Here is a 15,577-nt window from a genome sequence, read left to right as displayed (position 1 = left end):
TCAAATATTAAATTCAAAACATGTCTATGATGGAGAGATAAACCAACATAAAATCTTCTGAGTAATAACTTAACACGACATTTGGGATTAGCTCTAGATTGCATCTCTAATAGCTTATCCCAAGCTTCTTTTAGATATTCATCACTTAATTGTTTAAAGTTTAAGATTTATGTACTCTTACCAAGGTAAGGAAGAAGGGGAACTTCCGGTGGAGAGCTAGCCATAGTGACGAGCAAATAAAGCACACAAATGTTTTTGGTTTTTTTTAATGAGAGTAATAAAGGAAAATAAAAGAAAGTAAAAGTAGAACAAGTAAATGATAATGTGTATGAAGGGACCTTGAGTTGTTTGTTGAAGTCTCCCCGGCAACGGCGCCGGGAATTCTTTTGCTACTTGTGATAGGCGTTGGGGTTTCCCTGAAGATGAAGGGTGAAGTAGTATAGTAGCAGAAAGTATTTACCTCAATAAAGAACCAAGTTTTATCGAACCAATATGAGATTCACACAAACGACCTTTAGCAGTATCTACACACACAAGAGCAAATACTTGCACCCAACACAGGTAAGAGGGTTGTAAAGCCACTTCTACTTGTTATTTGCAAGGATTAAATCTGATAGTAGGAGATATATAAATTGCAAAATAAAATAAAAGTAAATAAATTGTAGCAAGGTATTTAGGGTTTTAGCAATATGACTTAAGTAGACCCGGGGTACACGGCTTTCCCTAGAGGCATCTCTCTCACGAACATAGCAAATGGTGGGTACTCAAATTACTGTTGGGCAATTGATAGAATAGCGCATAGTTATGATGTTATTCATGGCATGATCAGTACATAGGCATTACGTCCATGACAAGTAGACCGAAACAATTCTGCATCTACTACTATTACTTCACCATTCGACCGCTATCCAGCATGCAGCTTAAGGTCTTAAGTTCATAACAAACAAAGTAATGCTTGAAGCATGATGACATAATGTAGAGAGAATAAAACCAATCAATATGATCAAACCCCATTGGTTTATCCTTAGTAGCAACAATACAATATGTGCCTCTCTACCCCTTCTGTCACGAGGTGACAACACCGCAAGATTGAACCTACCACAAAGCACCTGTCCTGCCGAAGATAAATCAACCTAGTTTGCCAAACCAAATGAATAGATCAGACAGAAATACAAAGCTATAACAATCACACATAATAAAGTTAGAAATAACTCAATTATTTTCAGTGAATAATCAGAAACCCACAATTCGTTGAATCCCAACAAACGCACGGTAAAACATTACATCCAATCGATCTCAGAAGAGAAAATTGAATTTAAGTTCAAAGAGAGAGAGAGAGAGAGAGATCTAGCTACTGATATGTACCCACACATAATCGAAGGTCCAACAAGGTACGATTATATTTTTGAAACTGTGTAGTATGATGAACTGCGAAATTGTGTGTGCAGTTAGCACACCGAACACATACAATATATATAAATCATGTGCCATATACAACAGAGTGTGATAAGTAGCTCCCTCGACTGTTACCAGATCCACAGTTTTCCCATTACCCCATCCCTAGATAGCCTCCAAATACCTATCCCCAAATTCCCTCGTGTAGTGTTGACATTGGCGGAATACAGATGAGTGGTGGTGATGGTTTCAATGCGGCTCCTCTGGCTCGTACCATCACACTCGACAGCGCGATGGGCGACATCGTCACCACAATGGTCACTGCCAAGCAATTGCCTAAGTTCATCAGAAGGGTTGTGTACTACGGATCCAAATAGTCTTGTTAGGTCAACCAATCAATCCTGATCTCTTTTTGAATTTTTCGAAGGTAGCTCCCTCATTCCGTCTAGAATGGACACCTCTTTAGGAAAGCCATGAACAGCCGGATCCAAAGTTTGACTTCACACTCCCTCAACATGAGTTCGAATCTGAGTTTTTTGCCACCAAGAGGTATGAAAATCTGAATTGTGTGCACGGTCACACTCCCGCTCGACGTGTATGCATTGAGGGATTCAACATTGGCAGATGGTTTCTCAGTTGCCCCTTAGAGGTTAGTGCTGACAAGTTAATCCCTTTAGTTGAGTTAACGCCTTTTGACCCACTATTCCAGGATATTTAAAATGCATAGGGATATGAGGCTTGTGCCTTTATTAAGTGGTTTGACGATGAATGGCATGGTAGGGATCAGATTCTTATCACCAAGCTTGTAGAAGATAAAAGTCAAGTTGAAGAAGAAAGTGGCTAATCTAGAGTTTACAATCAGTATGATGAAGCAAGAAAGAATCAGTCGCAGGTAATAGATGAAAGCAAGAGACAAGAAGGAACTCGGATATGTGTTCAGAAGTTTCGGTCCTGAGTTCGCTTTTTGTAAAAAATAAAATGTGGTGCACTTTGGTCTGAAAAAGTCCACTATGAAGGACACTTCAATACACTCCATTTAGAACAAAAATTCATTTAGAAAAATGTTGGAAATATTCCCTAGAGGCAATAATAAATTGGTTATTATCATATTTCCTTGTTCATGATAAAGGTTTATTATTCATGCTAGAATTGTATTGACCAGAAACTTAAATACATGTGTGAATACAAAAAAAAACTATGTCCCTTACTAGACTAGCTCGTTGATCAAAGATGGTTAAGGTTTCCTAACCATAGACATGAGTTGTCATTTGATAACGGGATCACATCATTAGGAGAATGATGCGATGGACTAGACCCAACCGTAAGCTTAGCATTCGATCATATCACTTGAGTTTATTGCTATATGTTTCTTCTGTAAAGTATCTATTCCTAAGACCATGAGATCATGCAGTCATGGGTACCCAAGGAAGACCTTGTGTGCTATCAAACCTACTTCATAATTGAGTGATCATAAAGATGCTCTACAGGTATCTCCGAATGTGTCTGTTGGGTTGGCATGGATCGAGAGTGGGATTTGTCAATCCGTGTGACGGAGAGATATCTTTGGGCCCTCTCGGTAGAGCTTGCAAGCAATGTGTCTAATGAGTTAGTAACGAGATCTTGTATTAGGCAACGCGTAAAGAGACTTGTCAGTAACAAGATTGAACTAGGTATGGAGATATCGGCGATCGAATCTCAGGCAAGTAACATATCGCCGGACAAAGGGAATTGCATACGAGATTAACCGAATCCTTGACATCATGGTTTAACCGATAAAAGATCTTTGTGGAATATGTAGGAACCAATATGGGCATCCAGGTTCCACTATTGGTTATTGACCGAAGAGGTGTCTCAGTCATGTCTACATGATTCTCGAACCCGTAGGATCCGCACGCTTAACGTTCGATGACGCTAAAGTAATATTGGGATATGCATGTTGGTGACCAAATGTTGTTCGGGGTCACGGATGAGATTATGGATGTCACGAGGAGCTCTGAAATGGTCCGGAGGTGAAGATTTATATATGGAAAGTTGCTTTCAAGGTTCCGGAAAAAGTTCTGTTTTTTGGTATTGAACCGGAAAGCTTCCAGAAGGTTCTGGAAACTTCCGAAGGAGTCCGGAAGTCCACCAAGGGTTCCACCACATCCAAGGGTCAGCATGGGATGAGGAGAGACGCACTTACCTTATTGGGCCAGGTGAGGGAGTCCTGGATTAGGGGGTCCTCGGACAGTCGGACTATATCCTTTGGGCGGACTGTTGGACTATGAAGATACAAGATTGAAGACTTCGTCCCGTGTCCGTATGGGACTCTCCTTTGCGTGGAAGGCAAGCTTGGCGATTCGGATATGTAGATCTCCTCCCTTGTAACTGACTCTGTGTAACCCTAGCCCCTCCGGTGTCTAAATAAACTGGAGGGTTTTAGTCCATAGGACAACAACAATCATACCATAGGCAAGCTTCTAGGGTTTGGCCTCTCTGATCTCGTGGTAGATCAACTCTTATAATACTTATATCATCAAGATCAATCAAGTAGGAAGTAGGGTATTACCTCCATCGAGAAGGCCCGAACCTAGGTAAACATTATGTCCCCCGCCTCCTATTACCATCCGCCTTAGACGCACAGTTCGGGACCCCCTACCCGAGATCCACCGGTTTTGACACCGACATTGGTGCTTTCATTGAGAGTTCCATTGTGTCGTCATCATAAGGCTTGATGGCACCTTCGATCATCGGCAACGATGCGATCCAGGGTGAGGTTTTCCTCCCCGCACAGATCTTCGTATTCGGCGGCTTCGTACTGCGGGCCAACTCACTCGGCCATCTAGAGCAGATCGAGAGCTACGCCCCTGGCCATCAGGTCAGGTTTGGAAGCTTAAACTATACTGCCGACATCCGCAGAGACTTGATCTTCGATGGATTCGAACCCATGTCAAGCACGCCGCACAGTCACGATGAGCATGATTTAGCTCTGCCATCGGATAGTGTTCGGGAGATCACACCTGTAACTACTCCGACCCTCAATCCAGAACAGATCGCGTCATCCGATGACGGGTGGATGGACCCCGCCACGGAGGCCGCACACTCAGCCGCGATAGAGCCGAATACTGACTTCACCTCCTATGAGACCTGTGTTGCCGGACACTCGGATTCGTCCCCGGCCACAGACTCCGAACTTCTCGCGTCCGTGCCCATCCAATCTGATTGGGCACCGATCATGGAGTTCACCTCCGCGGATATCTTTTAGCACTTGCCCCTAGGCGACGTGCTAAACTCATTACGGTCTCTCTCCTTGTCAGGAGACCCTTGGCCGAACTATGTCCGGCTCGAGTGGGAAGCGGACGGCAAAGAAATTCATGATGATCCTGTGACTTAACAACCACATTCTTTTTTATTCCTTATCAATATACGGACGGGTATTACTTACCTTTGTTCTCTTCGAGCTGCCTCTTGTTAAGGCCGACTATTTTTCGGACCGCTCAAGGTCCCGCTTTAGTGCGGAGACCTCCGTAGTGCGAGCGGCAGTGGCCAGCAACGAAGCCTGCTTATTCACATAAGACACATTCTGATTAGACTCCTGTGATTATTATTTGATCCTCTGTTTGGCCTTTCTTTGCAAACGCCAAATAGAGCATCAGGGGCTACTATCTATGCTATAACATTTTCTTATAAATTGATTACTTACCTCAAAGCCTGTTAGGAGGCTGGCACAGGCTTCAGTCAGTCTGCTTTTAGCGGACTGAACCTTCTCTATCACCGCACTCATGACAGTGTGGTGCTCTTCGTCAATGGAAGCACCGCGAAGCGCTTCCAGCAAGTTGTCCGGTGCCTCTGGATGGACATAGGCCATCGGCACAAACGGCTCGCCCCCCTTAGTGAGGGGTCGCTCGACAGAGTCCGGAACCACGGGAGGTTCCAGCACAGTATTCGGCCGGGGGCCAGACTTGCTGCCCCCGTCATTAGGGCCCATGGGAGCCTTGCCTCCCTTACGCCCGGCATCTGGGAGGTCGCCTTGGGGCACCCCCAGAACTACCTTCCCTTGGCTTGGTGCCCTTCGGGACAACACCTCGGCGTCGTCCGTAGGGCGGGGGGAGGAGGTGGTCGGGAGCGAATCACTGTTAATCTCTGACAGGCCCAGAGACCCATCCGAAGAGGATACGTCGAAACGGTCCTTGGGTGGGCTGCATGATCATGTTCGGCATGATAAGAAACAATAAAACGAAATGTACCAGAACTGTTATGGTATCCGGATACTTACGACTTCGCTAGGGGCTTGTCCCTGGGCAACCACTCCTCGTCGTTGAACACGGCCGTGGTGGAGCGGCCCAGAAGGAGGGCTCTTCCCTTCTTGGACCCTTCGGCCTCCCCGGATGGGCGGCCTTCCTTTTCTTATCTCCCCCGGCTGGATGGGGAGAATTTTCCTCTTCCTCCTCCTCGTCTTTGGGGGAGGAGGGTGTCTCGGTGTTATCGGACGATGATTCTGATACAACCTTGCGCCGGAGACCTTTCCTGGTCCCCGCACCTTCTTCTTGGCCTTCTTCTCCGGCGCCTCGTAGGGTGCCGGAACCAGCATCTCTGTCAGGAGAGTACTTGTTGGATCTTCGGGCAGTGGGGCCGGACAGTCGATCCGCTCCGCTGTCGCGACCCATTCCTGTCAAATAATGTGGAGGTTCAAATCCCTCACATAATTATACTAGGGAAAGAAATGCCTTATGAGATATAAGGAGCTTACCGAATTAGCAGGGCACTTGCGCTGAGTCCGCGGTCCTCGGTAAGAGAAGGAGGTACCTCGGCGGACTTGAATAGCACCCTCCAGATGTCCTAGTGCGTCGTGTCAAAGAGCTCTCGCAGCGTCTGGTGCCTTGCCGAGTCGAACTCCCACATATTGAATGCCCGTCTTTGACATGGGAGGATCCGGTGGAAGAGCATGACCTAGACCACGCTGACAAGCTTGATTTTCTTGCTTATCATGTTTTTAACACAGTTCTGGAGTCCGGTCAGCTCCACCGATGAACCCCAAGATAATCCCTTCTCTTTCCAGGAGGTGAGCCGCATGGGGATGCCGGATCGGAATACGGGGGTCGCCGCCCAGTTGGTGTTGTGCGTCTCGGTGATGTAGAACCACCCCGATTGCCACCCCTTTATGGTCTCCACATAGGAGCCTTCGAGCCAGGTAACGTTGGGCATTTTGCCCACCATGGCGCCTCGGCACTCCGCTTGCTGGCCGACCACCACCTTCGGTTTAACATTGAAGTTCTTCAGCCACAGGCCGAAGTGGGGCTTGATGCGGAGGAAGGCCTCGCACACGACGATAAACGCCGAGATGTTGAGGATGAAATTGGGGGCCAGATCATGAAAGTCCAGCCCGTAGTAGAACATGAGCCCGCGAACAAATGGGTGGAGGGGCAATCCCAGGCCACGGACGAAATGGGTAAGGAATACAACCCTTTCGTGGGGCTCGGGGGTAGGAACGATCTGCCCCGCGCTTGGGAGCCTGTGCGCAATATCTGCGACCAGGTATCCGGCTTCCCGGAGCTTCGTGATGTTCTCCTCCGTAACGGAGGAGGCCATCCACTTGCCTCCCGCTTCGGACATGTTCGGAGTGTTTTTGCGAAGAATATGCGAACTTGGGCGCTGGAGCTCGAGTGCGCGAGAATGGATGGGCAGGGGAGAAGAAGGCGTGGGTAAAAAAAGAGGAGTCATTATCCCTTTATAAGGGCGGTAGAAACTGCGTGCCTCCCCACTTGCCTGGTAAAACTCGCTTATTCCCCAAGCATCGTGGTTGATGGCGCGGTGGGGTTACCCATGCCCGTATTGATGAGGATCCCGGGATAAGAGGACACGATCTCTGCTTCGATAAGACATGCTAAGAAAACCGCCTCGCAATTTGTGCAGTAGCTGGTTGAGAAAAACGGTTCGAATAACAATCGGGGCCATGGCGTGATGTCACGTTATGAAAAGTTGTCAGCACATTTGATTTGTGGAAATATTATACTCTCTACGGTGGTGTGTAGAATTTGTTTTGCAGAGCCGGACACTATCCTTGTATTCAAAATCTTCTATGGAGTATTCGAAGGAGGAACCCGCCTTGCAATGCCGAAGACAATCTGCGCGCCGGACTCATCCTCATTGAAGCCTGGTTCAGGGGCTACTGAGGGAGTCCTGAATTAGGGGGTCCTCGGACAGCCGGACTATATCCTTTGGCCGGACTGTTGGACTATGAAGATACAAGATTGAAGACTTCGTCCCGTGTCCGGATGGGACTCTCCTTTGCGTGGAAGGCAAGCTTGGCGATTCAGATATGTAGATCTCCTCCCTTGTAATCGACTCTGTGTAACCCTAGCCCCTCCGGTGTCTATATAAACCGGAGGGTTTTAGTCCGTAGGACAAGAACAATCATACCATAGGCAGGCTTCTAGGGTTTGGCCTCTCCGATCTCGTGGTAGATCAACTCTTGTAATACTTATATCATCAAGATCAATCAAGCAGGAAGTAGGGTATTACCTCCATCGAAAGAGCCCGAACCTAGGTAAATATTGTGTCCCCGCTTCATGTTACCATCAGCTTTAGACGCATAGTTCGAAACCCTCTATCTGAGATCCGCCGGTTTTGACACCGACACCAGACACACAAGTCCCCTCAAGGTCCATGTGGCTGGGAAAAGTGGGAGGTCAAAGGAGGGAGTTGGACTCAACTCCAGTCCAACTCCTGCCCCTTGGTGCGCCAGCCCTAGGGCTTGGAGGGCTGGCCACCACGCCCCTCCACCTATTACTAATTTGATGGTTCTAGCTATTGTTGCCCTGGACGTCTTTTGCACGATTTTTCTTTCTATAGTTTGAAAGTAGAGACCAAGAAAATCAGTGGGATTACTTGTAGTATTACGTGCGGAGAGACCCCAATAGTTGGGCCACCAATCAATGGTAAGGACCTGGGTGACCGACCCTGGGGTTGGAGCTTAATACCCAAAACCAAATCAGAACAGCTACATGATCATTTATTGAGCAGGGATCGGGCATGTAGTGTTGTGTGCACAGAGGTTTCAACTTGCAAAAGCCCTCTATAAGGCTGGTCATAATGGGGAGTAACGTAGACTGGTGTCATGCATATGATACTAGTCTAAATTATTATCTTCATAGTGCAAAATAATATAGTAGTAGTGTCATAGATTGCTTCATTTATTAGCTTATAAACTCATTTTACCTCGAAAAACACTATATTACAGTAACATATTATGTTACCACAAATACCTCTTTTCTCATTAAATACTTGTCACATAAGCAAAATTGTCTTGGGATGTATTAAGTTACTACCTAAGTTATCCCCACTATGGCTAGCCTAAGCAGAAACGTTAACTGTCGACCGTCAACTAGAGCGACCCTTCTATCTCTTGTCGGATTCGTTTGCACGGATCCCAGCGCGGGTTTCTAGCCATGTCGGATCCCCTAACCGCGGGTTTCTAGCCACGTCGGATCCCCTAACCAGTTCGCTATAAGTGAACTCTATTTATTATAAGAAATGTCGAGATGCCATTTTTTATTAAGAGATGGCATTTTTTATTTATTTAAGAGATGGTATTTTTATATTAATAGATGATATTTTTATATTAAATATGGCATTTTATTATTATTAAGAGATGACATTTATTATTAAAGATGGCATTTTATTATTAAGAGATGGCATTGTTTATGATGGCATTTTAACCGATGGCATTTTTCGTTTTTTGGTCTATGGCAAAAAATGTTCTCTATATTTGTTTTTAACACAGTACAGACGCAAACGCTCATATACACGCGCATACACTCACCCCTATGAACGCACACACGTACACCATACCCCTATGAGCACCTTTGAGAGACTGAGCCGGCATATCATCTTGAAATTTACGAAGTCACCGTAGGCATCTTGTCGTCGACGGGAACGTCTTCTCCCACTGAATGTGCATTGCCAGAAATTCTGAAATAAATTCAGGAATAAATGTGAGCATGGAAATAAATCCAGGATTTAAACCCTGGTGGGCTGGGGATACCACAATCCCTCTAACCATCCAACCACAAGTTAGCATGGAAATTTTCATTTTTGTCAGATCATGGCATTTTATAATTTTGTTTTCTTGTTTATAAAAAAAGTATGTTTTTAAAATCTCTTTTTTGAGTAAAAAATCTCTTCTTTTTGTGTATATAGGAAAAGTGCAATTGGGCCTGTAGGACTGGAAACCTAAGGGGAAGCTAAAGGGGCCTCTATGGGCTGGTTCGGTCGATCGCGGCCCTGTTCGCTGGTCGATCCACCAGCCATCGAACCAATGGGGATCGAACGCCAGATATTGCAGTCCTTATCAAAAGATTCGTAAGAAACAAACATCAGCAAGCACTTTACTGCTCAGTCCAGTTTCAGATAAATCTGTGATGTGACCACACTTCCTTCAGTCGATGCCATGCTCAACACTTGAAGCAAAGATCACACTCTATTCATGCGGCAGCCAAAGATGTCCTCCAAAGTGACCAAAGCACTCAACTTTCACATCAGATGTTCCCACCAAAGCAAGGCTCCCAGATCAGCCCACAAGAGTGCACTACAACCTCATCAAAGACTAAAAAGTGATGATGATCTAGTCCATAAAGTTCAAGCAAGAAGCAAACTGCCCACATCACGGGGGCAAGCATCCAAATGTCCAGTCAAGTGTAAAGATCAAGTGCCGACGGCAGAGTGGCCGAGTCCACATCCCTTTCAGGCTGGTGGGGTGGAGCAACTCATCCAGGTTGCGTTAGATGAATCTTTTCCGCGTCGTGAGCAAAGCGCTTGCTCTGAAAATCACAAGCCACCTCAACAGGCACAACAGGTCATGTGCATTGGAAAGTCGAGGGTACCATTATACACAACTGGATGGTTGCCATCTGAACGGCACAATTTGCCGATATGGCACACTAGGTAGCAGGTCGTTTGGCAATCGGCATTCTTCTAACCACTTCTAACAAATGACACTTTCAGCAAGTCATAGATCGCATCCTTCAGCTTCCCCTAAAAACTTCCTTACTGCCAGTAGGTAGAATGAGTTCACGAATATGGTATCTAGCCTGAAATCATACAGCTGGAAGGCCCCCTAACAACAATACAAGACGGGAACCTGAAATTGCCATTACATGTATGCAGGGCAAGACACCACTGCACATAAATCTTCCTGCCATTAGTGCTGTTGGGTTGTTGGGAGGTTACGACCTCTTCTGGAAACACCATTTCCTACACAGAAAAGTAGCATGTCAGCAATGACTGGTAGAATTATCACAACCTTTAGATAAAATAACATTCTGGAACACTCAATAACTTTGAATGCAAAGTTTGTTACTCTGAAACTAGTGATCCTTCTGTTCGGGAAAGCTATCGTTTTAGAAGTCATTCAAGATACCTACATTTTGATACATTTTGCTTTTCTGTTGAAGGGACTCAATCATCAGCTATTAACATGCCAACATTAAGCACGAGTTCTTTTAGTGATCTCCTTTTGCTGCTAGTTGGCAACGGGTCATTTCTTCTTGATGTTTAATGATAGTTGGTGTCAGGTCTTTTCAAATGGCATTTAATTAGCACCACACACCTTTCACCTACTCTGGTTGATGTGATCATGATGGGCGTGGATGATGTTCCAAAGTATGTGGTTCCGGTTAGACGCCAGACGAAAGATATGCACGCAACTATTCAAAATGACACCAGCACAGCTGATACAATTCAGATCGTACCAGCGAATGAAGTGAGACCCACGTTCAGGACTCCATGCCAGTTTTTAACAGTGGGCAAAATTCAACTAAAGTTGAATTGAGCTCAGTTTCAACATACAAGTACTGTGTTATTTTTATTTCTTGGTTCAGCAGTATAGTACAGGTTCGTGTGATCTAATGTCAAGTGTCTTTTAGTTAGTACTAGTATGTGCGTGTGTTGCTAGTTACAAAAGTCAAAGTCTGAAATAGTAGTACTAATAATAGTCCGGTCAGCTTTTAGAGTCCAATTAGGATACGAGTCCTAGTCATACAATTGTAACAGAATCAAGTGCCTGCGAGCACTATATATAGGGCCATCGGCCCGTGTACGGGGCAGTTTTTCTTTGGCTAGGTTATTTCCATCGATGGATAGATCGGCAACTGGGGTATCTCCAAGCCGCCGCTGAATATTTGTTGATAGCTATTGAGGCTTTGTGATTTTGGTCAGAGATTGATTCTAGAGTTTCAGTTTCTGCTGATCTGCCGAAGATCGTCCACGTACTTCTTCTCTCGGGTGTGCGTGTTGTTTTTGTGGCGATTGCATCTACAAGATCGTGAGCGCTACACCGTTTCAGGTGACACTGTACCGTGAAAGATTGGGGAAGTTATTAGCACCGTCGTTTTTCTTTCGACGGTCGCATCACTGGTATTGTACCACTCTTCTATCTTTGAAGGATGAGTATGGCTTTATCTTGTTTGAGTGCTGTCTTATAAGACTGTCCTATTTCACTGACACTAGCTTGCCTGAGTTCCTGCAACAGGGCAGTAGCTTGAGAAGTTTAATCTTCCACTCTGCCAAAATCCAGGATTTGCTTCCTCGCGTAGCATGTTTCAGTTATACATTTTTCTTACTTTAGGACTTGGCCCTTATTGAGTTTATTTTCAGTCTTGTGGGCATTCTGTACAGTTTATTTTAATATAGATTTATCAAGCAGTGTCATCCATCAAAGTTCTCCTTAAAAAACAATTGTGTGGTGCACATTATATTTGGTATACAACATTTATAATATTGCTTTGAAACAAGAGAAAATAGCTTACCTTGGCTATTCCTGAATTTCTTCTTTGATAAAACAGTAGCTTGCTAAGGGACAAACAGCCTTGACATCCTTGGGTTTCTCGACTCCTAACTTTATCGTACACAATTGACAAAGCTTCCCATGAGTAACAAATAGACAATTCAAGTCAAACTTCAGATCATCAGGAATCTTATTATTCAGATGAATGTATGCTTTCTCCCTAGTAGCTGTTGGAGGAACCCAACCAATAGCCTTTGTAATGCGGAGTACCTATTGCAGAAATATGTGTTACCAGTTACCACGCATATGTAATGCACGTTAAAATAATGCCCAGAGATAACAGTTGTGACCAATAAAGATTCACGTACATGAGTATCTACTGGAAAGTCATCCTTTTGAAGATAGAACATCAGGACACATGCCACCTGTCATTACATGCATAATTATATGAATGCCATCAGTCAGATGCTTGATTACTCCAGCAGCCTCACATTATCCAAAAATCAAAGAACCAAAATAATAGGATAAAACAACTAATTAAACAGCATGCAGAAAGTTACATAAACATTTGCTATTACAAACCCTTCTTCATTTGTTCTGAACAAGGATGTCAGAATCACGATTCTGTTATACGATTCTACGACTTTACGATCCAAACTAAACCCTTCGATTCTACGATTCTGGTTCATAGAATCTAAGTTTCTACGATCCTGATAGTTAAGATTCTACAATTTGCTATCCTACCATCAGAGCTCCGATCCGATTCAGAATCATGATTTTGAGAACCTTGGTTCTGAACAAGTCTGTTTGAGTTCTGTTGTGCCACACAAACTATAAAAGGCTTAAATATTGATGAGGTTTAGCAACCATTGTGCTCAATATGTGAAAACTTTAAAGAACCTCTATTTGGAAGGCTAAAATTGTAGTCGGTAGTGCCACAGCATCAGTTAAGCACAAAGAAACACAAATCCATCAAGGCGACAAGCCTTAACACATTTGTTCTAATACCTCCAGCATACCACAAGAAGATGTATAACAGTATAAGATTTTGAGTTTTGCATACTCCATCCGTAAATTGGTGACATTTTGGACACTGAGATGGTCTCTAACATGCATCTCCGACCATTACTTTTTGTGGGTATATATGATAATAAAGTTATGAAGTTTTTTATTGTCAAAGTATTTTTCATGATAAACATAATGATACTATTTTCATCTTACCAATCTAAATATTGTTGATAAGTTACTAATCAAAGTTATAGAAGTTTGACTGTGCGATCGTTATGAGGTCATATGCATTTACAAACGGAAGTGACATCATAACATGAAAGTTAATCCGCTTAAGCACACCACATATTTGTAGTGTTTTGTTCAAAGGCTATAGTTCTGGTGATTAAGTACAGAATATCAAATAAAGCTACGAATAATCCGCTGACTTCTGATCAGTATTTCTTGACTCTCATGAGGCGCAGCCTTCTTACTTTACCATGAATTGCACTGAACTTCACATACCTCCATCAACCAGAACAGAAAGCTCATTGCAGTGAAACAACGAGAGAGATGTAGTAACTCACCGTCTTTGGCCCAATCCCTTTGAACTGCGAGAGCTCCCTCTTGACCTCATCCACGGACAGATCCCGCAGGTACTCAAGGCAAATGGCGCCCCTCTTCTCCCTCACGCCCCTAAGCATCGCCCGGATCCTCGCTGCCTTCGTCGCCGCCAGCCCCCCGCACCGGATGGCATCCTCCAGCCCCATCCCCTCCTCGTCGACCACCTTCAGAACGGAACAATGAAGATACTGTTATGGGCGAGGGGTTCTAGAAGCTTCAGGAAGGGGCCTAGTTAGCCATCGAGGACTCGCTGCTACAGTACCTACCTGGTCCCAGGAGGGGAAGGCGGCCTTGAGGGAGGCGAATGCGCGGCGGGAGATGGCGTCGGTGGTGTTCTGGGAGAGGAGGGTGGTGACGAGCCCGTCGAGGACGGTCGGACGCGGAGCCGGCTGGTCGCTCTCGTCCTCCGGCGAGAGGCCGAGGCGGAGGAGGCGGAAGGGCGCGAACTCGTCGGGGAAGCCATGGAAGGCGAGGAGGGCGTCGCGGACGGCCAGGCATTGAGCGGGGGAGGGGGCGGCGTGGCCATGGTAGGGCTCCAGCGGAGAGTCGCGCCTCGACGGCGGGGCCGGCAGCTTCCGCTTGGGCTTCCGGGTCATCTTACCGGCTGCGTCGTAGAGGCGGCGGTCGCCGGCGATGCGGGCGGTGGGGAAGGGCAAGTGGGTGAGCCAGTTGTGGGCTTCTAGCGAGATCCAGGCAAGCCTCGCCTGAAGCGAGGCCCAAGATGTGCCGGCCCAGGCGCGCGGGAGGCCACAGCCTCTCTTTTTTAGTTTATTTGTTTTTACTTTTGTTTATACTTCCAAATATTCTAAATAAAAAATATGTTAACCAAGCATTTTAAAAATGTTAAATGTGTATAGAGAAAAATTTTCTCTTGGATACAAAAAAATACAAATGTGTATGGAAAAAGTGGATCATGTATTTAAAAAATGTTAATAAAGCATTTGAAAAAATGTTTAATTGTGTATTTGAAAAAATTCAGCATTTGAAAAATGTTAAATGTATATTTAAAAATGTTGATGATGTATTAATTAAATGCTGACCATGTATTCAAAACATGTTAATCTTGTATTTGAAAAATGTTAAGTTTTTATAGAAAAAATATTGACCTTGTATTAAAAAATGTTAATCTTGTATTTGAAAAAATATAAATAAAGCATTTGAACATGTTAAATGTTTCTAGAAATTTTTTGACCATTCATTAAAAAACTGTTAATCTTGTATTCCAAAAATGTCAATCAAGAATTTAAAAAATGTCAAAATGTGTAGAAAAAAAAGTTGACCATGTATTCAAAAAATGTTAATCTTGTATTCAAAAAATGTTAAATGTATAATAGATATATACCAAAAAATGCACAATGTGTATGAAAAATGCAGACATCAAAAAATATGTTTTCACAGATGTTTATCAAGTATTTTAGATATGTTTAACGTGTGTAAAAAATGTTTTGGCTATCTATGATTTTTTTAATATGTACTACAATAAAGTTAACATGTGTTGAACAAAAAAGAAAACGGATGAAAATCGACAAAAAGAATTAGCAAAAATAAAAGGCAGAGAAAAACAAGAGAAACGAAGAAATAAGCAAAGAAAACAAAAATATAACAAAGAATGATAGAAAACGGAAGAAACCCAGTGAAAAACAAAAGAAAATCAAATTTATAACTAAGTAAAAAGAAAAACCAAAGAAGAAAACGATGAAAACCAAAGAAATATGAAGGGAAAAATCTAAAAGCAAGTGAAAACCGATAAATAAGTGAAGAAACCAGTGAAAACAATAAAACCGGGGAAAAACAAAGGAAAAACAGAAA

General features: G+C 44.0%; 1 protein-coding gene across 1 annotated transcript; it reads right to left on the bottom strand.

Moving 5' to 3' along the window:
• Nucleotides 1-10,234: 10,234 nt before the first annotated feature.
• Nucleotides 10,235-14,449, bottom strand: LOC125524680 (putative DNA glycosylase At3g47830). The gene is made up of 5 exons (XM_048689713.1): nucleotides 14,035-14,449; nucleotides 13,732-13,932; nucleotides 12,526-12,582; nucleotides 12,180-12,427; nucleotides 10,235-10,626 (listed from the first exon to the last, which is right to left on the bottom strand). The coding sequence occupies exons 1-4, from the start codon at nucleotides 14,362-14,364 to the stop codon at nucleotides 12,185-12,187; spliced, it is 831 nt and encodes a 276-aa protein (XP_048545670.1). The 5' UTR covers nucleotides 14,365-14,449; the 3' UTR covers nucleotides 10,235-10,626; nucleotides 12,180-12,184.
• Nucleotides 14,450-15,577: the final 1,128 nt, after the last annotated feature.

Source organism: Triticum urartu, chromosome 7, assembly GCF_003073215.2.
Source record: "Triticum urartu cultivar G1812 chromosome 7, Tu2.1, whole genome shotgun sequence".
Classification (NCBI taxonomy): domain Eukaryota; kingdom Viridiplantae; phylum Streptophyta; class Magnoliopsida; order Poales; family Poaceae; genus Triticum; species Triticum urartu.
The sequence above is the reverse complement of the archived record's forward strand: the minus strand, read 5'-3'. Positions and strand labels throughout refer to the sequence as shown.